The 25,030-nt window shown below is 36.7% G+C and overlaps 1 protein-coding gene across 4 annotated transcripts in view; it reads left to right on the top strand.

The window, feature by feature from the left end:
- Mt2 (tRNA (cytosine(38)-C(5))-methyltransferase) overlaps positions 1-17,654 on the top strand; it is a 244,870-nt gene extending 227,216 nt beyond the window's left edge. For all 4 annotated transcript variants that reach the window (XM_089239441.1, XM_089239439.1, XM_089239442.1 and 1 more), the window contains one exon: positions 17,529-17,654. In XM_089239441.1, the coding sequence (XP_089095567.1) occupies positions 17,529-17,573 (45 nt within the window). In that variant the 3' untranslated portion in view covers positions 17,574-17,654. The remainder of the gene's footprint in view (positions 1-17,528) is intronic.
- The last annotated feature ends 7,376 nt before the right edge of the window (positions 17,655-25,030 follow it).

The following is a 25,030-nucleotide window of genomic DNA, read 5'->3' as shown; positions in this document are numbered from 1 at the left end:
TTTAGTAGTAAATCCACACTTTTTCTCAACCCCTATTTTTTAGAACCAGTTCAGATTGATAATAAGCATTCATCATTTTTCCAAGAAGTAAAAGAGTTCTGTTTTAGCAGGATTTTTTGAATATAAAAATTGACTAAATATGTTCTCTTTTTCGCGTTAGACAGTTTCTGTTCTAAAGAGGTTTCTCATAGTTGAAAACGCATGAATTATCCACCAGACTATTTTTCTGTTCCGTTCAAGACAGGTTTCCATCTCATACAGTGTGTTAGCAATGTTTCACTGTAGTAATATTTGTATGGAACAGGAAATGGAAACTTGGAACACTAACACTCAAGGGACAAGAACTTATCGTATGTGGCAAGATGAAATACCTTGGATGTCATTTGGACTAAGTTTTCCTGGAAATTTCATAATAAAGAAAGAGATAAATGGGTCACTAATACACTTGTGCTGTGGAAAAGAATTATTGGAAAAACCTGGGGTTTATACCCTAAAACCATCCAGTGGATTTACAATGCTACTGCATGTCCAATGCTGAGTTGTGGATGTGTAGCATGGCACCAGGTGCAATAATTGCATCCCTGGATTTTTTTTATGATCTACAGACAACAAATTGAAAACAAGAAAAAGTACATTTCTATCAAAAACTATTTATTATTAACAATCAAATTTCACTTTCCTTTTTTGTCTACATTTTACATTTCAAATACAAAATTCAATGATCGCGACATATGAATCTCAAAATAGGTCAATCATTGCCTTCAAAGAATAGCAATGAACAATCTAACCAACATGAAGTCTCTGTCAGTTTCCAATGTTAGTCAAACATTCAAATCATTCGATTGAGTTCAAGTAGCCAGAGTAGATCCATCACTGCTTGACACAGACTATCAGTTTGCAGTCGGTTCATTCAATGATCCTCCATTTCGAAGAATGCCATCAAATGTCCAAGTATGGTGATCAGCTCAAGTCAGACAGTTGGTTTCTCCCCATTGACAAACACGTGGATGGAGTTACCTATAAAATAGATAAAGTCTGTCGACTGGTGAGGACAGCAATTACATAACTGGATATTCATCATAGGTATGGTGAAATCTGACCTGCACAAGAATCTCAAACACAATATTAGATCATTGACTGATAAATTATCCGGACCCACTGGTAATGAACTTGCCAAAGCACAGACAGTAAATTATTATTTCATTTTAGCCCTTATACTTTAACAACCAATGGTCAAATGTTACATTAAGCTTAAGACATGAGTACAATATGATGACGGAAATAGAAGTAGTGTCTGACTCATAAGCAATACTTTTTCTTCAGATCACAGACAATTTTCTAGGTACAGTTGGCCCAGTGAAACATTCCATCTCAAGAAATAAAATGTCATAATTTGCATATTTCTACATGAGGGAACCATATTTCCGATTGGCTGCAATCGCGAACAGGCAATCACCATGGCTGATTGCCAAAAACCAGATGAACAAAGGGTATTTTTGGCACATATTTTAGCATTACTTTAACAACTATTTTATAAAATAATATACTTTTAGACCTTTTTCCCAAACATTTATGTTGGTGACTTGGTTCGTGCTACACATATTCAAAACCGGAGGCGCCAACATGAAGAAAACATTGGAGGGGCTGAGTTTCTAGTTGTGCCGTATATACGGGACTCAAGCGCATGCCCAGGAGAGGCAAGGTGCATTGCTTTATTCATTAACTATTGAAATGGCCTCAGTCCCTGGGTTCCAGCATATATGTTTAAAACCTCTTATGACACTGTTCTGCAAAAAGTGTTGTGCTGCTTTCTAATCACAGGGGCCTTACCCAGATTCTCTTCTATTGCTCTCAAAACTGCTACCTTCAAGATGGTATTTACAAGAAGTTTCTAAAACCATGTACAGGCTTGAAATTAATGATACTCAGTGCAACCATAGGCGTAAGCTTGTATCTGGCCCATGAGCCTGAGCTCCCCCAAAAATTCAAGCAGATATGTTTCTCACACTTAGCTCAGAAAAAAGTTTTTGACAAACAATTGTTCTAAATAGCTAGTAGACATAATCTGCTCGAAATTTTATTTTATTGCTTTTCTTTTTTAATCTCAATTGATCTATTCTTTTACATTCTTGTTCTGTGACAATAGTTGTTTTGACTTACGGCCACCTCCTGCCACTTGATCCCAAATTGCATCCTCCCAGAGTGCTGCCAATTGTTGCTGCTCGAAGGCATCTCAGGAGATGACATCTTGGAACCTTTTTCTTACTTGCAGTGTTAGAAAACTCAAGAGCATCTCTTCTTTTGTTGAGTGTGACCCTTGGGGAAGGGGATGCGAGACAACAGAAAAAAAGGGAAAAGGTGCTTTGACCCTGTGTGTATTCGTCTTGAGTTTTAATTAGGAAATTTTGATTTCTGAATCAATTCTGAGGTTCTTTAACCATGCCCCTTCCCCACGAGCATGGGGTTTACAGGGATCCAGCCCTGAGGCCCTAGATGATTCATTTTTTAAAAATTTAAAATAACATGATCCTCACATATTCCCAAGAGATCCGCATGATCCATCCAGATAATTTGTTAATGTTAGTAGACATCCATGCCTGAACCAGGATTTGAACTCAGACCTGCACTGTCAGAGGCAAGCTCCCTAACCACTGGCTGCACTCTAGTGAGAAAAAAATGAAGATAATTCTCATAATTTTTTTTCCATGCTATAAATTCACTACAAAGTTTCCCGTGAAAAATCTGGCTAAGATCTATTTGCCCTGATGTATGGGCCATGGCATGGATCCATGCCATAAATCGCCTTGAGTAGCTACCTACAAGACCCACTATAGCAACATGTCTCAACTATTGTCTATGGATCATAGTTTATCCCGGATCCTCAGGCTGGAGCCCTTTCGGGCCTTCCCCTATATGTAGGCTGAATGACACACGCTATGCGAATCATAGTTATAGAGAGTGAAATGCACATATACGTATTTGTCACTTACTTAAAATTTAACAAAACATTTGCTTTCTTAATCCTGCCCTCCAGACAGGTCTTTCCATAGGATGTTAAATTGAAGATTAATGTTCTAGTCCAGTGGTTCCCAACCAGGGGTTCAGGAGAGAATTTTTGGGGGTGCAAGATGGAAAAAATTGAATTTTTCAATTCCTATACAAATATGAATTTTACCAATATTTTGACGCCTTATCTTCAGACTACTGCTTGCAAAAATGTGTAATACAAATTTTGCATTGTAAAAGTTTGTTTTTCAATTAGCGATCTTGTTTTCCATTTCAGTTGAGAAAAAATACCATTATTTGCTTAAACTATTTAGTGGTTTGTTTACATTGGTACCTCCTGTTATTAGCATGTTGTGCTTAGACTTGATACTGCCATGAACACACGTGACTCAGGAAAAACATAAAAAAATTCAGTCACGTGTCAAAGAAACATTAGATTCAATGAATATTTTTTTTCTAAACCTCAAAGTTGAAAATAGCAAGTTTTTTAAGTTTCATTTTTGAATTAATTAAAAAAAAAAAAGAAAATGAAAATTAAATATTAACCATAAAACTAAAAAAGGCACTAAATAAAATAAGTAAAAGAATTTATAAAAATTAATTATTGGACAACTAGTGTAATCAATTACAGAAAAAATAACCTGAATTTTTAACAGATAGAAAACGTATCATCCAAGGGGGTGAAGGAAGAAAAAAAGGTTGGGAACCACACACTGTTCTAGGCTGTCTTTCCATGTTTAGCTGAGGCTATAGGTGGATACAGAGAAGGTGGGGGGGGCAATCACCCTTCTTCCCCAGTTCAGTTAAAAATTGATTATTGGCATAGGCAGGATGAACATTTGACCTCCCCATTCTCTACACATTTTCAGAGATTTGCCCCATCCCAAAGGAGCAGTCTGCATCTGAATAATGCTGAGATTTAAGCAGGTACAAAAGGCGTTCTCACACCAGGCTACAAAAAAAATTTGGGCTCATTTTTTATTTGGAAAAAAAAATTATTTTCTTTTGGAATGGGAACTTTTACTTAAAATTTAATTCCCCTCTCCCAAACTAACATTTCTCTATGGGAAAAAGAAACCACTCAGCTTCCAGTTTCAAACCCTGACATTATTAGGTTCCCCCACCTGAAATTTGAAAAAAGGGGGAAAAGATGGCCAAATATATTGTTATTTATCACTTTATCCCCCCAAAAATGTAAATAATCCCCTTCTGATTGAAATTTCTGGCTACAGGCCTGATTGAGCACATTGATAACTATCATTATTAGTTTTTCAAAATAGTAAAAAGTGTAGTCATTCAAGTTTTATAGATTTAAGATTCATAGGTATGTAGGAATAGTAGGATTGGTAATGGTTTTTCTATTCCTCATCCCTTCATCTCCGCAAAAAAAAAAAAAAAAAAAAAAAAAAAAATTGGGGTTTTACTTTCTGGCATCAAAGAAAGGGAAGAACACGGTGGTGACTAGTGACTCAGCTGTTGGGCCTAACACGGTTTTCGAGTTTGGATGACATCAATCTTAGGCAAAAGAACCAGAAAGCTGAAATAGCCGCAGATTCATTTTAAAAACGGGGGGGGGGGGATGTAAAGAATGAAAAGAAGATTATAGGACCATTGATATGCTTTTCTTTCTTTTCCAAGTAAACATTTAAAAGAAATGTTATTAAACATTTTGTGAAGTTTGCTAATAGCCAGCTGCTCGTACAGAATCCCCATTGCTTGATTTTTCCAATGGCTTTTTTAAATTGAGAATGCATGCTGTATTCATACGGTTGCGCAGGGGTGTCTGAAGTACTTTCGACCCATGGGTGCTCACACAGGCATACGCCAGGGGGCACCCCCTTGAAAGATATCAGAAATTGAAAACTTATTTGTAAAAATATAAAAATATATATACAGTAGACTCTCGGTAATTCGACACGTGGATAACTTGACATCTATTATTCCCATGGTTGGCGCAATACTAATTTCGATGCAGGGAAATCTCTCTAACTCGACACATGTTTGGCTTAACTCTGCTTAAGTTGACTACTATTTTTGTCCCTTCACCACGACTGGTTTTTACAATTGGCCTTCTGTTAGCAGTTATAAGAATTTTTTGACATTGTTCATGGGTACTTCGACAATCCTTTGTTTCTTTGTTCTCTATGATGGGTCCCTTTTTTGCATTGGGGGGGGGGCGTATAGTGTATGTGAAGAATGAATGTTTGAAACCTGTTGGCCGGCTTATCATTTCAGTGGAGTTTCCAAAAAAGGTCTTTCATTCTTTTCATGGTCAAAAAAAGTGTGGATATTGTCAACATCCAATAGGGAGGAAAATCTTATCTATTGGGAGTTTTGATATCGTCTGTTGTAAAGAATGTTTTCGGTGGAACTCAGTTTTACGATTTCTTGGAAAAAGAGTAAAAGAAAAAGAGCTAAAGCCTAGTTAGACGCTGAACATGTCATTTCGTTTTCATCTTGAGTATCGACGGCCATGAATACAATGGCTCCACGCAAACTTCACACTTTAAGTTTAAAATCAAAAGTTGAAATTTTGAAAAAAACTAGAATCGGGTAAAACTCAGAGTGAGAGAGAAACTCGCCAAAGAATATCGAGTTGTACGGAACACTATTTCAACATTTGCCAAAAATAAGGAAAAAATTTTGTCAGCATTTGAATCTTCTTATGAACCAAGCAGAAAACGCATAAGAAAATCAGACTTCAGTGATGTAGAAGAAGCAACTCTTTTGTGGTTCAAATCCGCTCGATCTCACTCAATCCCATTATTAGGACCAATAATTCAAGAGAAAGCAAAGGATTTCACAAAAAGTCTCAATCAAGGTGATTTTACTGCAAGCAGCGGATGGTTAACCCGATTCAAAGAGTGCCATGACATTGTTTTTAGGAAAGTTTGTGGTGAGAGCATATCTGCATCTCAAGAAGCTGTTGAAAATTGGAAGAATGATATTCTGAAACGAATGATAGAAGAGTATAAAGATGCAGATGTGTTTAATTGTGATGAGACAGGTTTATTTTTTTGCCTTTTGCCTAACCAAACGCTTGCCTTCAAAGTCGAAAAATGTGAAGGAGGTAAAAAACACAAAGATCGTTTGACAGTTCTTCTGGCTGCAAACTCAGACGGTTCTGAAAAATTGAAACCGTTGGTTATTGGAAAATCAAAAAAACCTGCAGTGCTTTAAAAATGTTAAAACTCTTCCTGTGGACTATGATGGCAACAAAAAGGCATGGATGACATCAGAGATTTTCAAACAATGGTTGATGAAGTTTTTCACAAAATTTTCATGTGAGAAAAGAAAAGTTTTATGTATTTTTTGGGTAAAATTGCACTGCTAATCCAAAAATAACGGATCTTTCTGCAATAAAATTATGCTTTTTACCACCTAATTCAACAGCAATTTCACGACCACTGGATCAAGGAATTATCCTAAGAATGAAAACTTTTTACAGAAAATTACAAACCAAAAAAATTTGTGAATTTGTGGATGTTGGAATGGATGCAAAAATTTCTGTTTTAGATGCTATTGAAATGATTGATTCTGCATGGAAGTCAGTCACGAGTGGCACGATTCGGAACTGCTTTCGTCATATTAGTTTTTGTTTCGAGTCTTTGGAAAACGATAATTTATCCGAAGATTCCTCTAAAATTATGTGTGGAGAAAGCATAAATAACGTTACAGGTGATTTTATAGAGGATGAATTTGTGAACATTGACTTTGATCTTGTAACTTCAGGACTTTTAGAAGACGACAATATTCTAGAATCAATCAATCAAAGAGGAAGTGCTTCATGTTCCGAAGAAATAGAATCTCAGAAAGTTCAGATGAAGAAGTATCTGCACCATCTCACCATGATGCATTAAAAGCTGTAGATGTAATACGTTGATTCCTACACACTCAGGAAAAAGCCGAACAATCACGGGAAAAACTGAACAGTGTAGAATTTTTGTTTCCTCTGCAGAAGGAAAAACAAACAAATATACTTGATTATTTTTGATGAGGTCAATTTTTTTATGTTTTGATTTTATTATGAAACAACCCAGAATTAAAATTAATGAGAGAATTAGCATTTTACTTAATCGAATTGTTTGAATGCATATAATTACGTACACAAAAACGATCTGACAAAAATTTAGAGCGAAACCCTGCTAACTCGACATCCACTCAAGTCGATATGTTTGTCGATACTTTTAGTGTCGAGTTACCGAGAGTCTACTGTATATATACAGTCGAATCCCGTTTTAACAAATACTGTTATAGCAAAAATCTTGTTTTAATGAACACTTTTCTAATCCCCCAAATAAGTGTACATAAGAACAATACAAACACCTGGATTTCCTTTATAACGAAATTTGTTATAGCAAAGTAATTTCTCTGGTCTCTGGGAGTTCATTATAACTGGATTCGACTGTATATATATTTGTAGAAATTCTGTACACCATGGGTGGCTCGAGCCAAAATTTTCACCCATGCGAAACATTGGTTATGTGTCACTTTGGCATTAAAGCTGTACATAGGCGGAGATAGACTTGGGAGTCTAGGGGGGGCAAGGTCATTATTGCTGGGGGGAAGCACGCTGATGATGATGTCAGTTCACATATACTAGATCAGTCGACTCCACCTTTGATGCTGGGGGGGGGGGGCAATGCCCCCTCACGCCCCCCCTGTATCTCCGCCCATAAAGCTGCATCAGTGAAGTGATCCCGAAAATTCGCAACTGTGTTCCTAGCTAGATAAAATGCATCAAAAATTAGTTTTCTCTGAAAGTCATTAATCCAATTCACAGGGCGTCCATAATTAAAAGATCCTTTTTAAAGTAGCCTACAGGCGAAACCAGTCATCAGAAAATTGTGAAATTTTGTGGAGGACTTCATGAAGTGATGGGAATTTGTTTCAGGGGGAAAAAATTGGTTGCACATGTTGCCACCAGAGGGCGTTTTATTAAGAAATGACACATTTAGGCAAACGTTTACAATTTTAACAATTGTTACTGCAACAAAACATGTTCCACATGATGGCCATCATTTTCAGGTACCATGTGAAATCGCAAGACGTCATGTTCCACACCTGACCAAAGTGTGTGCGGGGAAATGTTCAGCACATGGCGTGAAATACTGCCTTCAAGGTTAGGTAAAGTTCTTGGATTGTCACGACTTACCAGACGTTTCAAATGCCCCCAAAGCCAAAAATCACATGGATTAAGGTCCCGGGATCGAGGAGGCCATAGATTAGGGAAGTGCCGGCTGATGACACCTTCTGTATGTGTTAAGAACATTCTTAACACACACTGCAATCTATGGAGGACCTCCCTCTTGTATAAAGATTGTGTCTGCAAGGCAATGACGTGCTTGCAGAGCCGGAACAATTTCGTTCTGTAACAGCAATGTATATCGCTTCCCAGTGATCGAACATGTCACTGGGCCCGTAGAACATAACTCCTCGTAGAAGTAGGGACCGAGAATAAATGATGCAGTAAATCCACACCATACCGTCACTTTCGGTAAATGCAACGGAACCTCTCAGATAGCGTCTGGATTTTCTGGTTCTTAAATTTGGCAGTTGTGAATATTGACTGCACCATCTGAGTGAAAAATGCGCTTTGTCTGTCCAGAGAATATTCTAAGGCCATTCTGAATCGGCCTCGACGCGAGCTAGAAACTGCAGTGAGTCGAACGTCATAATCATGTGGAAGCAACTGCTGTACAAGTGAAAGTTTGTACGGATAATACCGGAGGATATTTTCCGCATGATATTATGGACAGTTGAACGTGGCCTATCCAACGCCTGTGCTACATACCTGACACTAGTACCAAGAGAATTTGAAGCTCTGTCCTCTTCCACCTGAAGCGAAACCTTCTGTACTGCTTCTACACTTCCTCTTCCAGGACAAACAGACAACGATCCTGTGGTTTCAAATTTTGTTATCATACTTCGAAGGTTTTTAACATTCATTGGACCTTTTCGAATCCTCTTCGAAGTCTGATATTTCCGTAGAGCAGTTACTACGAAATTGCTGTTTTGGTAAAACAATTTGACCAAGAAAGCACGATCTCATAAACTTATCGTCATTGTGAGCAACAAACACATTGAGAAACAAGATCTCCATAAATGTTTCTAGGTTTTGTAACAGCTGCTGCATGACATCATATAAATTTACGTGTTTACTACAGGTATTCAAAGTGAAACGCCCTCTCTTGGAGACATGTGCAACTAACCCCCCCCCCCCGAAACAAATTCCCATCACTTCATGAAGTCATCCACAAAATTTCACACTTTTCTGATGACTAGTTTTGCCCATAGGTTACTTTAAAATAGGGTCTTTTGATTATGACGCTCTGTAGTTCGAGTTTTTTTTTAGACAAAAAACACATTTTCTAAATTTTTCTTTCTCTTGATCTAGTACTTTTCCCTATAGCAGTGCCCTGTGTGGGTGGCAAAGCCCAAGAGCTATCCTTGTTTATATCAAGGGTGTAGCGAGGAGGGGGGACTTGGGGGTCTGGTCCTCCCCCCTGAAATGTGAGAAAATGACCGAAAAAAGGGAAAAAGATGGCCAAATCCATTGTTCTGTCACTTTGGTCCCCCCCCCAAAACGAAATTTCTGGCTACGCCCCTGGTTTATATACTGTTACAATATATATATCTCATCATCTAAGCATTCTCTAAAAATTAATTAAAAAATGGAATGTATATGAAAGTTCCTATATTTGCACAGTATGTCACGAAACACACTATTTACTCTTCGGCTCCAGTACTTGATAAATTAATTTTTTATTTCCTGTGATAAGGTGCTTTAGTAAGACCATAAACAAGTCATGGTTTCTCTTTATAATTATTTTCACTACGAGCCCCCCCCTAATATATGAAAATATTTTATTACGCAAATCTCTGAATTTATACAAAATGCTTTCAATGGTTACTTACATGTAATTATGATAGAGTAAGGTAATTAAATTAAATGAATACTTTCAGAATAGCATACAATAATTAAAACCTTAAAGTGCTGACTGTGAAGAGGTCAACTAAAAATAGGGTCTTTAAGCAGATCAAGTCAAGGGTCATCAAGCCATCAAGACTGAATTAAATTTTTCAAGCACCAACCAAATTTATTGTGCCACTACTCATAACTAATTGAATTAGTATTTAGCCATGCCAGAGCACTGGTTATAAATTTTTTCTACAATACTGTATGGGGGAACAACAATTTAAATGAATTGGTTTTTTTTCAGTATATCATAGAAAGTGGCGGCTCAAATAAGGTGCGACTTGTGCAGCCTCACAGAGCCACAGAAGAGACACCAAATCAGGGTTAAGGAAAAAAATGATTACAGAAAAATTTGAAAATTTTCCTCAGGGTGCAACAAAAAAGAGGTTTGGATGTTCTAGCAATTTTCACGCAGTCAGGTGCACCAACTTTAGAACCACAAATAGCTCTTGAGCACCGCATAAAGCATTAATTTGTCATCATAAAAATCTATACTGCAGTAAAATATTTCATTTCACACTTTGAATAATGATAAATTAAAAAAAAATTGAAATATATATATATATATATATATATATATATACTGCTCAAAACAAATAGGGGAGCAAGCAAAAAAGTGAAGAAAACCGTGCGAGACAGCCACGTATTGGCATACAATGGATAGTACACACGTATCAATGCGCAATACAGAAAAAAGACGTAAATAAATTTGGAATTAAGCTTTAATTCTTTGAAAATATGGGAAAAACATGAAAAGATGATTTAGGGCAACAATTTGGTTACATGTAAACGATAAAAAAAAGTACTGTTTAGACATGATGTATGAGTTTTAATAGGGCGTGTGGTCTCCTCGAACAGCTAAGACTGCTGTACACCTGTTTGCCATGGATGCGATGAGGTTATCGATCAGACTTGGGGGAATACTGTTCCACTCCTCAAGAAGTGCAATCTGCAAGTCTCGGAGAGTAACAGGCGGCCTTGGTCGCGCAGCAATGCGTCGTCAGAGCATGTACCAAACATGCTCGATTGGATTCAGGTCAGGAGAGCACGCTGGCCATTCCATACGCTGTATTGTTTCAGCTTCAAACATGTTCTCCACCAGACAAGCTCTATACGGTCGGGCATTATCATCCTGGAAAACAAAGGAATCTCCAATAGCCCCAGCGTAAGGGATGACATGAGGTCGCAGTATCTCGTCTGCATACCTTTGGGCTGTCAAAGTGCCATTTCAAATGATATGCAGGTCCGTACGTCCGCCTATGCTGATTCCACCCCATACCATCCAACCAGCTCGTCTGTATTGTGACCTTTCGCGAACGAATGCGGGGTTATTTCGAGTGCCCCTGTCCTTCCATACCAGAACACGTTGGGTGTCACACTCCAGACTGAATCGGGACTCGTCTGTAAACAGCACTTGGCTCCAATCATGTTGCTCCCAATCTTGATGTTCAGCAGCCCATCTTCTTTGGGCCACACGGTGGCATGGGGTCAACGGAATGCAGACCATTGGCCTACGTGCATAGAGCCCTCTGTCATGAAGCGGATTACGTACTGTTTGGCTGGACACCCTTTGTCCTGTTCCCAAGAGCAACCGTCTTTGCAGCTGCGTAGCATTCTCTGTTCTGTTTCGACGGGCTGTTAACCGTATATACCGGTCATCAGTTGCTGTAGTGGCGCGTGGCCGACGTCTAACATTTCCTGTTTCTTGGAATCGATTCCACAGCCTTGCAACAACACTTCTGGCGACTCCAACAGCGTCCGCGACACTACGTTGTGTTTGCTCGGATTCCAGTCTGCCTATAACACGCCATGCCATGGATTCCGGTAAATCACATTGTTGAGACATCCTTAAGTCACCTTGTCCCAAAAAAAAAATACTGTGCAATCGAATTTCACAGTTACGGCAGTAAAACAGACGTTTCTGCAACATCCCGATTTCTGCCCTTATCTCCTTTTTCTGGTTTTTGACGTCATGAACTTTGATTTGCATATGAAGTTTTCTTCTTCCGTTTCCTGCTAGGCTTTAAATTATGGATGATTCATTTTATGTTACTTATCGGTATACATCTTTGCGTAATTTTGTTAAAACCATGTGCTCCCCTAATTGTTTTGAGCAGTGTATATAAAAATCGTCGGGAAAAAAGAATTTCATATGCAATATAGAGTTCTTTACATTGTACATAACCTTTTCTTGTCAATCTTCATTAGCTTACGTACTGCTTATTTTTCAAATAATAGGATTAATAACAATAATTAGAATACACAAACTTGCCCTTATATATTTTTATCAAAGAAAAACTTTTCTTACACCCTCGTACATGACGCTTAAACAAGTAGTTTCGACTGTGAATCTGTCGATTCAGGTCTGTTAATTAAGAGAAATAATACTGTGGTCAAGTTTTGAAACAAGACCCTATGAGAAACAATTTCTGTATGAAAAATCTACAAAGATATCGCTGATAACACTTTGGTTAACAATGAATCACATGAATCTTATCACTATCTACAGAATTCGCCTGTTAGAAAATTCAAATATGAAATGCGTAGATCTCTTCAACAGAGTAATTATGTTTGTAAACAGAGTAAGTTATGTTTCTCAAAATGTGCATCGTGTGGCTACTACTAAACCACACATGTATCTCGTCTATATTCCTCTGTGGAACTTCTAACGAATTGGTACATGCTGGAATTTGCATGTCTGTGTTGTGAACCCAACGTGCATCTTGTTTCTGTGTAATGCTTGTTATAGTGCTGCCATCTATCACATATGTATAAGGGGTACTAGAAGCACTGTGGTGAGCTGTCAATATTGATGTGTGCCGGTTTGGTGCTTTGAAGCGATTCCTTGTTTGACTATTCTGGGGAGCTGCATGTAATGCACCCATGTTCTGAAGAACGGAGCTGAACACACCATGTTCAACTAAAAACGGAGACTATATTGGCAATCATTATGGCCAGCAGTAAATGTAGGTAGTACTTTTACTCGCTGTCTAAAATGTAGAAAAAAGAAGAAAAATATATATCCGCTTTCCTGAAAATTTTTCTTCATCTAGTAAAACTACTTGTTAGTTTCAGAATGTGAGGCATTGGCTGCTTAGATGGTACTCAGGGGCTGTACTATCGGCTCGTGCTTATTCTCATCTCATCCGAATTATGAGCATGGGTTCATAAGCATGACTTTAAAAATAATCTGAAAAACAATACCATGGAATTATTTTTAGGCTCACTCCTTAACGTCACGTGACGCAAAAGAGGGAAAATCAAAAGAAATAGATTTCCACACAAGGAAAAGCGATTTTCCCTTTGGCCGATCGACCATTGACCAATCAGAATTAAGCTTGGGATATATAACTACTACTATGCATTTACTGAATTTTTTGTTCAGCGACGGTGCCAACAAAAATTCATTTTTGATGCACGTGCAAAACATTTGTTGTTTTTTTTCACATTCTCTAACGTTTAAAATGGAAGGTGTTAGTGGGTCTATTGGCTAGATATTTTTTTTTTTCATAGGGAAGATGGAAAACAAAAGGTGTACATGAGTTATTTTTATAATTAAATATATTTTTCAGCATGTATTAATATTATTCACGATGATATTTCAGCATTCTAATTTTATCGTTGTAGCGAGCTTTCGCTGTATAGTATACACTTGGTAATGAGTAGATTTTTAATTGAACCCAATCAATTGTAAAAGGCCGATGAAATTGCATACTTTTCTTTCAAGGAAAAACACTACTTGAGTCATCGTAATAAATTTTCAAGTCAAAGAAATAAATTTTTCACTAAACCGGCGCCATTGCTAGTAGAAAATACTATCATCCGATGCTTAAGGAGTGGGTCTCCCCTATCTGTATCTTCCTCAGAATATTCAGAGAAAAGCTATGCTTGTTTTTGGAGGGGGAATGCTGATAGTACAAAAATTTCCCTTCTATGCTTATATTGTCATAATTGGCACAGATATGGATCGGATTCCTGATAAGCATGAATAGATAGTACAGCCCTAGATAATTCCATATTGGATTCCCCCCCATTCCATATTGGGATGATTCCTCGAGTTACCACTGAGAAGACAATAATAAGTAGAAAGGCAAAAGTGAACATGCCATGCCGTAGCTGCAGGCACACCCATAATGATAACATACTATAACGAATTGGCCATTGGCAAAATTGAAGAACTAAAAGAATCTTCTCACAAGCCTCTACAGCTGGCTGTCGGCAAACTTCACTGATTGTTTTGTAGAATTTTTAGCGTTGGAAAAAAAACTGGGGAAACAAAGAAAAAACTTGGAAAAAAAAGAAAGGAATATCAAGGGTTTCAAAATCTTCTCTTCCTTCTTGGAGTTACCTTTCCCATGCCTACATACCCCTTACCCCACACAAATACATTCGCTGCTACTTCCGCTTTCTGTCATTTGTACCCAAGGGTATTGTTGTAAGTCTCTTTCAACAATGTAACAGTTTGCATTCCACATACTTTTTGCGCCGTTGTTAACATTGAGGTATGATCAGATATTTTTTTGTCCCTTCGTTTCAATTTTTGCTGTGCTGGAGCAGTTTTATTTTGCGCCTCAGTTCAGCTTTGTGGGACTATCTGACTTCGGCACTTCAGAGCTGATCTGGCTTGGAAAATTAGTGCTATCTTCCCTTGACAATGCGACTGTAGCTAGTTCCGATATTGTTGCAGTAGCTGCTTCAAATTCATTTTGGCTATCTGAATCAGTGTTTGCCATGATCTGGAACAGAAGTTTTTTACCTTTTAGAAACCTGGAAAAAAAGTCTAATTAGAATATTAATTTCATATACTGTGTAAAACCTCTTATAATAGCCACCTCTAAACTACTGCGAAGGTTTGTTGAAATCAAAGGAGTTTCAGACTTAACATTACAAGTAACTTCCGATCAACTATTTTCAGGGTTGGCAGGTTTTTGACACAACCGTTTTTGACGGTTTAAACTGCAATTTAAACTGTCACGTCAGAAACCCACTGTCAAAAACCTCAGATATTGCTTTTCAGTATAAAAATTCCCACTGATAATACACACGTTAATTGCATGTAATGTTTAAAGTGACTATGTTATACAAAGAATAAATATTTAATATGATTGTAAAATAATTTTCTACTCTCTACAGCATTAATTTTGATAATATATACGGTTTTTTTAAAATAAATATACAATTTGTATAAAGCATAGCATAAACATTTAAGGGAAACTATGGAATGATTTGACATTCTTTGATTCAAGATGATTCTTGACCTTTTAAAATTTCTTCAACTGCTTATATATGTGCATTGATATGAACCATCTGCTGTACTCTTTACAACAGATAAGTGTTTGAAAAGTTTATTACATCATATATATAATGTTGTTATCATACATATTTTGAATAAGCAGCTCTATTCCTCTTAGCAAATTGAACACGAGTAATCAGTAGCTTAGATAAAATGAACCACAAAACTATATTTTAAATGTTCTAGACTCTTATGTTGAAAAATTCAAAATTGCAAATTATAATTAATATTTTGTTTTAATTATTGTAATAAATTAATGTTTAAAAATAACACATTGTAATATACAAAAAAGTAAGTTTTTCATCATTTTATATACCTATTGTGTTCAAAACATTATCAAAGAGCATTCATTTAGGTTTTTGACAGTAAATTTCTTGGGAGGGATGTGTCTTTTCTTGTGATTCAATGCTCTGTGATTTCACAAGAATGTCTTCAGCTATTGGACTGAACATAAAAATGCCCTGGTAAGAAGGCTTAATTTATTGTGGATGGTCCTATTGGTGGCCGCTGTTGGAAGGTTTTACTGCAATTTTCTATTATAGTTTGCAAAAAAAGATTTCTAATTTCTAGGCGAAAAACAGAAGTTGCCAAAAAGATTTTGAAAATTATATATATATTTAAAACTATATGTAATATATAATTATATAAATATTTTCCAATATAAAGGCTGTGTACTATGGTGCACAACGGCAATTTGATTGTTCGGCACATAACGAATACACTGCTTAATCAAATATTATGTGCCAGAGCTGTTGATAACCATTTAAGTGACTATACTTAAAATTTGAAAACCACTTAAACAAGGAAAAAATATTAACTTAATATCTTACCAGTGGAGGGCGTTGAATAAGTGATCGGCATCACTTCTGCAAAGGTTGTGGGTGATGTGGAAAACTGAATATAGTAGGAACAGCATCATCTTTCAAATACCATTGAGAAGAAGACTTGTAGCTGTCAGCTGTGAAATGCTCAGAACAAAAAGCAGATGTTTTATTAGGATGCCAAGACTTTCTTTTCACAGCTTCCATCCATTGTTTAAGAACTTCAGGGTTTCGAAGAGGAAACCTTTATTTTAAAACAAAAGTGTTTATTAATTACCAGGCTTCAAGAAAGGAATAGAATCAATCAAATATTGTTCGTAATAATAGCCAAACTGATAATTACAATACATTGATAATATAGTTACATATTACAACTGTATCAACGTAATTATAACACTTTGATGATCATGATATTTATTATTTTGCATATTTCGCTTTCACATTTAGCAAGAACTGATGATGTAAATAGTATTAATTGCATTTTAATACTTCTCATTACCACATTATTTTCCCAAAATTATTTTTACCAGAAATAGAAAAGTTTAGGTCTTTTGTTTCTTTGATTTACTAGGGATAATTTTAGTTCTTTAAGGCATTATCAGTTTTTAGGATAACATGAAATTTTTAATGAAGCATATTTTGTAAGTTTTTCCGTCATAAAAATTTTAACCCAAATAGTAATAAGCAATTTCTACATGATTTCAAAAAATATTTATGAAGTTTAAAATTCATATGGAATTAATTTGTTATTTTGAATTATGCTCATCAAACAGAAATTGGACGTGAAATGAAAACTACATGTGTTTAATTTTACAAATTTAGTATAAAAATGAATGCATCTTTTAACACAAAACCACGTGCACTTACTTATGAAACTGAAGTTTATTTCCATCTTCCTTCAATTTTCCCCATCAGTTGGTGCAATTATAGGCAGAACGATATCACCATTTCTATATGAGCAGATGGACAGCTATACTAATGAAATAATATGAAAACAACTGAAAAAATACTAAAGATGGAAGTTTCCCCCATTGTCTACATGCTGAAACCAGCAATGTTTTGCCCGTTTCGCTCCGTTACGCCCACTTTTGTATTCCTCCGCGTTGGCTCACGCACGTCTGTGTTATTGTATATAGGGAGTCTTCACTCCAGTTTACTTATAGCTCAGTGGTGATGGGTAGGTCATTGTGCCAGAAAAATTATTCATAACTGCAAAAAAAAAATGAAATGCAGTGTTGTTAGTTATGGTAAAATACAAGTGGTTAATATTGTATATCAATCACAATCAGATATTCCCTGGAGATTCTTGAAGCATGAATGTTGATAACTTACTAAACTGGGACAGTGCAAGATGTGTGATTAGAAAAATGTTTATTTTTTTTAGTATTCAAATTGGTTATACCTACATTTTTTTCCTTTTTCTTTTTAGAATTCCCCGGGTGTACGTCTACAGTGCAGAAATATAGAACACTAGGAAACAGTGTGAATGTGTTTATTGTATCCCAATTAATAAAGCTCCTGTTATTGGAAGAGTAATAAATATTTCTTTATCATATTTCTTGGCAGCTATTTATTTTTTTTTTTCAATTAATCAACTGAATCAACAAAAACAGCATTTTCTAGTTTTCCAATATCATGGTTCTGTGAAAAGGAAAGTCAATACTTTCGTCAAATAACTGGATGTTAAATTCTCCTATGATATCGCCAAACAGGGGAGCAACTAGTGGGGGAGCAGGCAGGTCTGATGCCTCGGGTGCCAGACTGGAGAGGGTGCAAATTTCCCCCCAACCTCTCCTTTAATTTTATAAGGGGGCGCCAAAATATGTGCTTGCCCTGGATGATCAAGCATTAGTCACGGCCCAGTCACCGAATAATGAGTGTTAAATCACCAATGAAGCCAAATAAGTCAAGGAAAAATCTTTGCATTTTCCTGTGAGTGGTAGACACTGCTATAGGGTATATGCTATTGTTGAATCACAGAAATTTCACAAGTTAAAAGTTTATTTAAGAACTCTAAGTTTTGAATCTGTTATTATTTGAATTTTTGGAAGAACAAATATCGACCAAAATTTTTGATGCTGTATTCATGCTTTAGTGGTAAATAGACATTTTTCCAACATATGAACCCCTCGTTTAGTGGTCACTATTGGGTATGCAGTAATATGACTCTCTATAAGTCATGGCCACGCTACTTCCCCTCTTTACCCATAGATGTATTCGTTTACATATAAAACTACTCGTTTTGAGATCAGCCTCGAAAATCGATCAATTTCATTTAATTATATCAGTTTATATTAATCTCAATTTTTTTTTCCCTCATCATTGCAAGATCGTAAAATTTAAAAAGCCTTGGATAATAATTTCAGTGTTCCCAGTGACCTGCAAAGTAAGGGGATCAGAAAATGGTCAGAGAAAATGTGAAATATTTGTCATAAGTCAGGGAAAATCGAAGAAATTTTGAATGGAAAAATTAAAGGGGACTTCACTTTTTTTCATAGATGGTTATTTTTCTTTTCATATTCCCTGGGGAGAGAAAAAAAAGAACTTGTCAACAATATATGAATTTTTCTTCCAGATCCCCCCTACTTTGTGAGAGAGAGTTTGGTATGCATGAGCAAAATGTCTTACCAGTTGAAGGGTGGATTTTACATGCTGGAAACCGGGACTGTAACTAGGCTAGCGCACCCAGGGCACTGCCCTGGGACCCCGAGTGGAATAGGGGGCCCCAAAAAAATTTACACTTTGCATAATAACAGCCTTTCAAGAAAGGCCCGAAAAGGCACACTACGGCATTGCTGGGAACCAATGTTAGTCATGGTCACTGAACCTGCTTTCTGAGTAAATGGATGGGGGGGCTAAGGAGGAGACGCCTGCACCCACTTTTCAATTGTTGAAAACAAAACCAATACCACGCGCTAATTTCTTTTCCATTTCTTCTGAGAAATGGTAAATAGACAATTCTGCACGGTGCAATGCCACACATGGGTAATTTGGGGACAAATCCGCACAGTCTATTCCACGCCTTTTTTTACATGTTAACTGGTGGGGATTTTGCTCCACTAGTGAAGATAAAAAATTACCACTGGTGGAGCAAAGCCCTTTTCTTGTTTTCCTGAAGCAGCTTCAACTTCAAACCCTACCAATATGAAGAGAGTCAAAAAAAAAAAAAAACGCACAAAACTCGCACAAAAAGATTTCGTCATTTGCGAGGGCGATTTTTTATGACTGATCTTTGTTTTTTCAAGAAGGAAAAGGAAAATTTAACTGAAAAGATAAGTTTTCCAGGGACCTCTGGAACTTCTCTGGAATAGGTTTTTTTTTCCAGGGCCGTATTTATGTTTTTGCCGCTCCATCCTGTTTCAGACAAACTCCCCCCCCCCCCCCCGTTCCACGCCATTACTAATAAATCAAACAAAAGACAAAAGGTGGTACTGTATATAGTTACGCTTAAATTTTTATTATGCATAACTTTTCTGTCCTGAATTCGTATCCTATTCCGATCAAAAATGATTGCCATATAACGGGGGGGGGGGGGGGGATGCTCAACCTCCGCTCAACCTGCAGGTGTCTACACATCGATGAAAAACACTGATAAATTTAATTCGAATATGAAAGTATCTCAGCAAAAATCAATATAATGCATGACATAATATCTATACCAGTGGCGGATTAAAGTTGGTGAGGCCCCGGGAGCAAAAGAAAATATTGGGCCCCTTAAATTAGAAAAGTTGTGAAATTTGGGTTTTTTCGGACAACGGGCGCGCGCGCAGTGCGCCCGCCGTTAAATCCGCGCCTCTGATCTATACATATTATCTTTAACTGCACGTCCTAAAGTGTATTTTGAAATAATGAAATACTTTTACAAAATTGTTTCGTGGATCGATTAAAATTCTAGACAGGTCTGTGGTTTGTACACTCGTGATGCTTGCATTACTTGAATGTACAGAGTGTCCCACAATCGCCTGACGGTTTTCAAAATGGGAATCGCAAGAAAATGGTGACAGATATTAAAGTCATTCTTGCGGAATGTAAATGCGCTTAGTCAGGAATTTTAGCTACGTCATTCATGTTTCAAGGGATTGCATAGTTATTGAAATAAAAAAAATAACTTTTGATATGGACAACCTGTGCCCAAAAACCGTATTAGAAAGTTGTTGCCGTGTCTCTTCTGATGCCAACGAAGAAATTTCCATGTTTCTAACGGCTGTATGCACCGTCACCAGTTAACTGAGGAGGGACTGTTAAAACGTCGGTTATTTGAAAAACGGTATTCTCCGTACCTAAACGCCCGGTTAAATGTCGTTCTAACCGTCAAATTTTAACCCGAGCAACTTGGCCGGTTAAAATAACCAGCTTCGGTTAACGCATGCGTATTTGCGCTTGGAAAATTTTTTCTCTGAAAACATGGCGGACAGTGATCACAGCGATTACAGTGATCTTGAATGTTTGGAAGACTTGGAGAGAATTGAAAGAAGATCGAGGATCATTTATGAAAATAGGGGTTGTGATCTAGATGAATTATCTGCCGAAGATTTTCATGCCAGATACAGGATAACTCCTGTCACCGCAGAGCGGATTCTCTCCCTAGTCGGAGAAAATTTACAGTCCGGCAACAACTTCCTCTCGCCAGCGGAAAAACTGTGTATTGCTTTGCGGTTTTATGCCACTGGGTCATTTCAGCTAACACTTGGGGATCTGGCCCTAGTGAGCCAATCTTCCTGCTGCAGAGCAATCAACGAAGTTTCCAGATGTTTGGGTAACTTGACAGAGGAATACATCAAGTTGCCTTCTACAGAAGAAGAGCGACGAGAGGTAAGAACATATTTTACAGTTTGAAATGTAATAAATGTGGTTCGGTAGAATTCTCTATTGGACTTAAAAGAAGTAATAAATAACCAAGGATAACATGGTCTGTTTCCATTCATGAGATTTTCCCCAGGTGCATAGTTTCATGCATAGCCCTCATGTAATGAGAACAAAATTTAAGGGGGAAAAAAATTGTTCAGTTTCAACATCATACAAGATTGTAAATTAGGAAAGCCATTAATGGTTAAAGCTCATGATATGAGAACCGTGAAAATTGGCATAACAATTGATTCCTATCCTGTAGAAAGGCTTGTGTGAATATAATCAGGGCTGTCTTAAGATCATCATTGGCACCAGGCCAAGTGATTTCATTGAAGCTCTTATCTGGCGAATTCTCAAAAAATTCAACTACTAATTTTTTTGAGGCCCATGTGTTAAGACGGCACTGAATAGAACATACCATGCTTTAGCCCATAGTGTCTTAAACTTTTTGTTCCTTCGTCCCCCTTCAGAAATTTTTGCCTCTCATCTCCCCTCCCCTAACTCAAGTGAACCCATAGAATCCTATGTTAAATCCGTAGCTTCTATCGCCCCCCCCACCCTGCACCATTCCATCGCCCACTTTGGGAAACATTGCTTTAGCCTTTACTTGAAGAATACAATTTTTTGTTAATATTGAAATTTTGTCCTCACATTTGTTTCAATCTGCAAAAAAATTGTCACACATTCGATATGTTGTTCTTTTTCATTGATGATGATGCAAATACAGCCGAACCCAGTTGTAGCGGCACAAATTTTCAGTGAACAAATCTTCCGTATAGGGGTTATAATGTAAAAAATCTATTTTAGCACCAACTCGTTATAATGCCAACTACATCACACATATACCTCATCCATATTCCTCTGCGGAACTTCTAACAAATTGGTACATGTTGGAATGCCCATGTTGCGAACCTAACATGAAGCTTGTTTCTGTGTAACGCTTGTTATAGTGCTGCCATCCACCATGTATTTTTCAAACTATGATTGAAGCATAATGTGTAAAGATTTTACTGTTGCAGGCTTGCTGCTCTCTGCGGCAAGACTTTTTAATGGGGAGATCGGCTCGCATTTGCACCTCGAAGTAGGGAACCACAGAAAATCAACTTCAGCCGACGGTGGGATCTGAAGATGAGATGGGAAGCTGGGTGTGTCCGGTCTTCAAAGGTCAAAGGTGGGATCTGAACCCGGGACCTTGCAATGCGAGTCTGTCACTACCACCAAAGTGGCTATAATGCCAAAAAATTGTTTGGATGTATGCAAAGTCTGTGTCATTTTACAATAATTTCCACAACATTTCTTTACCCATAGTTTTCCATATTTGATCCAAAGGAGTTGATGATTTATCCCTTTCATTCTACTGTCGTTATCGGTCAACATAACAGTTTATAGCAAAAGACTTGACAACATAGGCATCTAGTTCTTAAAAAATTCTTGCTGCTCAGGCTCAATGTTTCAAGATTTCATGAATATAGTGATGAATACAGGGACTGGGGATGTTTAATAAAGTTTATGCCTGTGCTAGCATCTCATTATTGTGGCTTTTGAATCCTATAGTTTTATGTTTAAAGAAAACATATTTGTTTGTTTCAGGTAGCTGCAAAGTTTTATGCCATCAGCCATTTTCCGGGAGTGTATGGAGCCATCGATTGTACTCATATTAGGATTTCCAGTCCTGGCGGCGATGAACCTGAACTTTTCAGAAATAGGAAAGGTTATTTTTCTATAAATGTTCAGACAGTCAGCGATGCTGATCTTTTCATTCGAAACATCGTTGCCCGTTGGCCTGGAAGTACTCATGATAGTACAATCTTTGGCCATTCATACCTGAAGTATCAGTGTGATGATAATTTCATACCTCATCGCTACCATCTCATTGGGGGACAGTGCCTATGCTTGCCGCTCGTACTTATTGACACCGTTCTTGGATGTGACCACAACTGCGCAGGAAGAGTAAGTTTTAAGAGAAAGCAACTTATGCACATTACTTTTATGTTGACCATTCAATATTAAAACCCATGCTCAGTAGCCTATGTTCAGTATAAGAATTATTGTTTTTTTCATAGGTACAACAAGGCCCACATAAAAGCAAGGAATACTGTGGAAAGATCGTATGGGGTGTGGAAAAGAAGATTCCCGTGTTTGTCCCTAGGCCTGCGCTGTACTTTGGAGAATGCAATGGCCATCATCTGTGCCACTAGTGTTCTTCACAACATAGCAAGGTCAATGGGGGACACAATTTTTGATGATGCTGATACCCACTTTGTGCAAAGGGAATCTGAGCACGAAACTATAGCGAACAATCAGCAAAGTATCTCTGGCAATGCAAAGAGAAATACTATTTTGCGCTATTTTTAATTACTTTTTTATTTATATATATTTTCACTGCATGTTTTTTTTACATTATGTGTATTTCTTTGTTATTGCCATGTTTTTTTTTACATTATGTGTATTTCTTTGTTATTGCCATGTTTTTTTTACATTATGTGTATTTCCTTATGTTATTGTAATAGCTTTTTTTAGTCTCCTTGATGGTTTTTTTTATTATGTGTGTTTCTTTGTTATTGCAATGTTTTTTCTTTTCATAGTCCCATTTTTCTAGCATTTATATGTGTAATTTTTCAATCTGAAGTATAATTTCAAATCAGAACTTAGATTGCTGGTAAACATCGGGTACTGGTCAATTACAGTCAAACCTCATTAATAAGTCACTTATGGGAGACCAAAAATGTGACCTCTTAAACAGTATGACTCGTTAAACAAAGTAAGCCATGGCTGTGATGATTCCTGTCAAATTATTCTTGCAGAAAAAAAAACAAATTTTAGTTACTCAAACGATTTCAGTCATGAAAACTGATAATAGTTTTCCTTAATCATGTAGTGTGCGTATTGGCTACATTATTATGCATTTAGTAACAAAATAGTACTTTTTTCAATTTTTAGAAAATTTGCAGGTTTCTCCTCATGTTTATGGAAACCAATGTAATGTCCCCTTATATGGCAGTTTAATTCTTCACATCGTAAATGAAAATAAAATATTTATGAGTTTTAAAAATGTGGAATTGTTAGTTTAACCAGTCAACTATCCAATTAATTTCTCCAAGCGTTACCCGCAGTGCCCACTTTTTTTGAAGATGCGCGCGCCTTTTCTCTTTTTTTTTCCTTTTCTTGGAAGTTTGAAATATTAAAATATTTTTTATAGCTCGAATGTGTTGAGACATAATATGACACCCCAAAAGTGGGGAGGTCTTCTGACTAAAAGAAATGCTGTTGATGGATTTATGTGGAACCATAGTAGTTGAACCTTTGCTAAAAGATATATGAGTAATAAAACAGATGCATCTTCGTAAGGGAATCAGAAAAAAGAAAAAGCGATGGGAATGCAGCTTTGTAAAACATGACAAAGATGATAGTAATAATAATCTCAGACCTTGAAATATAATTGTCAACTTCATCTAGTGATGAGATAATAAAGTAGAACTTGGTTTATTCTTACTTTTGCACTATGATCTGGTACATTTACTAGCATTTATAATGCAATGGTTTTCCAATTGAAGCTGTATTCAAACGTGCAAAACAAATGCTTTGGGTATCAAGTCTTGTCAGCTCTGCTTTGGTTGAAAATACTCTTTAAAGCTCTGTGAATTTACACACCCTGATCTAAGAAATTTTTAGGTGAAAATAAATGAGTTTAATTAGTGCATTAACAGATGCTGCATGAGAATTTTTACATGGAATAAAATTTTGGGCAGATCACAAAATATCAAAATTGGTATTTTTCTTCAGTAATTAAAATTCTGAATATAAAACTCTTTAATCTAAATAAAAGTAAATGTTTTGTTATTTAACATATCTATCAAGTTAACAAAAACTATTTGACATCATTGACAGTAATATTTTAATGATTTTAATACCGAATTAGTTTCTGGGGGTCAAAAACCTAACTCTGATGCCTTATCATACATATTTTGAATAAGCAGCTCTATTCCACTTAGCAAATTGAACACAGGTAATGAGTAGCTTAGATAAATAAACCATAAAATTATATTTTATATGTTATAGACTCTTATGTTGAAAAATTGCAAA

This window comes from Pholcus phalangioides, unplaced genomic scaffold (genome assembly GCF_987345545.1).
Source record: "Pholcus phalangioides strain wild (caught in Gottingen) unplaced genomic scaffold, Ppha-v1.0 ptg000011l_1, whole genome shotgun sequence".
NCBI lineage: Eukaryota > Metazoa > Arthropoda > Arachnida > Araneae > Pholcidae > Pholcus > Pholcus phalangioides.
This window is presented reverse-complemented; position numbering and strand designations above follow the sequence as displayed.